Here is a 2358-nt window from a genome sequence, read left to right on the forward strand (position 1 = left end):
TAAGGGAGAGTGGGCATGTGTCCCACGCCTTTATTGGTTACCTGGAGCGTGTTTTTTATAATGAAAAAGAGAAGAAAGCAGCAGACGGTATTGTCCTGGGGGAACAACAAGTGTGAGTGTATGCCAGTGTGTGTGTGTCAGAGAGAGAGAGAGAGAGAGAGAGAGAGAGAGAGAGAGAGTTCAATTATGAATAAACCAAAAGACAACTTTGACTGAAGTCTGAATATTTTTGAATGCATATGAGATCCCCGTCCTTGCAATGATTTCTTGGGGAGAGGCCATTGACATCAGAAGACTAACTCTATGCTCAAAATGTTTTGTTTTCAACATTTCCTTATTAGTCATGATTTAGACCTCTGCACAAAACCTCTTCACTGTAATTGCGACTGCACTTCACACTGCTCTTTCCACAAAAAGTCACAAGGAACACCTCACACTTACTGTCAAGCACAGCATGTTAAAGCAGCTCCTCAACCTAGACCTTTACCGACACTCGGTGATATGCCAGCCGAGTGCTCTTAACACACGCCGGCGACCTGGCAGAAGGACCTCCGCCGAGGTGTCAGCAATGCTGCACAGAGTGACACGGCGCAACACTACACCCAGTGAAAGACTTGACGGGAGGTCAAACGGAAAAGACCGTGCTTGGAAACCGTCAAAGAAAAATCTTGCGCTGACAGCAGCCTAACATAACCTTTGACACGGGGATTTGTTTGTTTGTCAACTCAGAGTGAAAGCATTATGACAGACAAGTTATGAAGCTAGTAAGCGCACTACTGACACCTACAAAAAAACAAAACCTGCTTACAGTTCCTTTATTAACGCTATCTGAAAAAAGACATGAATATTTAACTATGAGGACAGAAAGATCGCTAGAGATAATCAGAAAATGCATCTGGTTACACTGGCATGAAAAACATGCTCTTCATTTTATAATGTAATGCATGTGGGGAATATTTCATTATTTCAGGATAAAATACTCGAGTAATAAAATGATGTAAACAGAATGATTACATGGGTGCAACAGTGAGAAGGCTCAGTTTCACAGTCTTCTACATTTTACTAATGGTATGAAATCAGTATTGCTGTCATCATAACGCTCTCTTACACAGTACATGTTATTCGGAAAAAGTATTCGTTTCTATACAAGGAGATTTTTCAGTACAATTAACCCTCAACCATACACGCAGACTAACAAATGTGTAAAACGAAAATTTTAACTTGGGTCCAAATCGCGACGTCAAAAGTCAAATCGAGTGAATGAAACGTCCCGGTGACTTGCCAATAGGATATCTGATTAAACGCAAATGCAACCTCTGAATTGGAACGGGGGTGTGATTTCATTAAGCAGCTCGCTGATGGATTCAATCTCTTGATAGCGACGTTCCGCCCGAACAATTAGACCATCCGTTTAAGGGCAATGAGAAGTAAATAATTTACACCAGCTTTGAGGAACGTCAAAGATCAAAACAAACTTTTACCTTTTCTTCGGAGGTGCCAGATCAGAGTCCATCGTTCCGTTGACTCTTCTGACGGCGCAGATCGGTCTGAAGCAACTGTTGCTCGAGCTATGGGTCCGCGCAGCGCAAAAGGCTGCTACGCAATTCCAGTCGTGATAACCGCACGTAACAAGAAATCCGAGCGAATGCTGAACAGGTTACCGTTTTGCGTAGTCCGTGGTGATGATAGTTTTACTCCAGAAATGAAAACACCATTGCAGCTGTTGTCAGAACATTTACACGAGTGGATAATACCTCAATGTTTCCGCCGGTATCCTCTCAGGCACAGCTGAGTAATCGCATCTCCCCTCCACATGCCTGCGCGTGAACGCGCAGTCACATGTCTCGCAAGCCTTTCGGGACGAGCCATGAGGCAGCTACGCGCTGTGGTGGTAGAGATGTTTTTAATCTAGGCTATTTATTGGTGAGTTTATCTGCGAGTGTTTTGCAGAGTGGTGTCAACAGAAGTTGTTAATCATCTCTAAAATAGATTAGTATTGATGCTAGGGCACACAAGCTCAAGTGTGGTTTGAGAGCCAGTGTTGGACAGACAGGCTACTTTTGAAGTATTTAGCAATGGCTGATAACAATCCAGAAAGTTATTTTTATTTTGATTCCATTCTGTTTGGGTACAGTATTGTTCAATGCAAGAATATTGCTCAGTGGACTTAAAGCACAGATAAACAATTCCTCAGAGCTAAGATCCTCCCTAAAGACCCATTAAAGTCCCTGTAATCCTGACTCATTTCGATCCTATGACTCGGCGCGGAGGGCAACAGTGTGACCAGGCCAATAGGATTAGAACGCTGCCTAAATCAAAGTTACCCTCGGCGACTGATGAGCTCTGACGGAACGCGTG

General features: G+C 43.3%; 1 protein-coding gene across 1 annotated transcript in view; it reads right to left on the minus strand.

Moving 5' to 3' along the window:
• Positions 1-1875, minus strand: part of LOC105901315 (hypoxia-inducible factor 1-alpha-like) — a 19260-nt gene extending 17385 nt beyond the window's left edge. Inside the window, exon 1 of the mRNA XM_031580144.2 lies at positions 1482-1875. Within this exon, the coding sequence (XP_031436004.1) occupies positions 1482-1513 (32 nt within the window). The 5' untranslated portion in view covers positions 1514-1875. The remainder of the gene's footprint in view (positions 1-1481) is intronic.
• Positions 1876-2358: the final 483 nt, after the last annotated feature.

Source organism: Clupea harengus, chromosome 14 (assembly GCF_900700415.2).
Source record: "Clupea harengus chromosome 14, Ch_v2.0.2, whole genome shotgun sequence".
NCBI lineage: Eukaryota > Metazoa > Chordata > Actinopteri > Clupeiformes > Clupeidae > Clupea > Clupea harengus.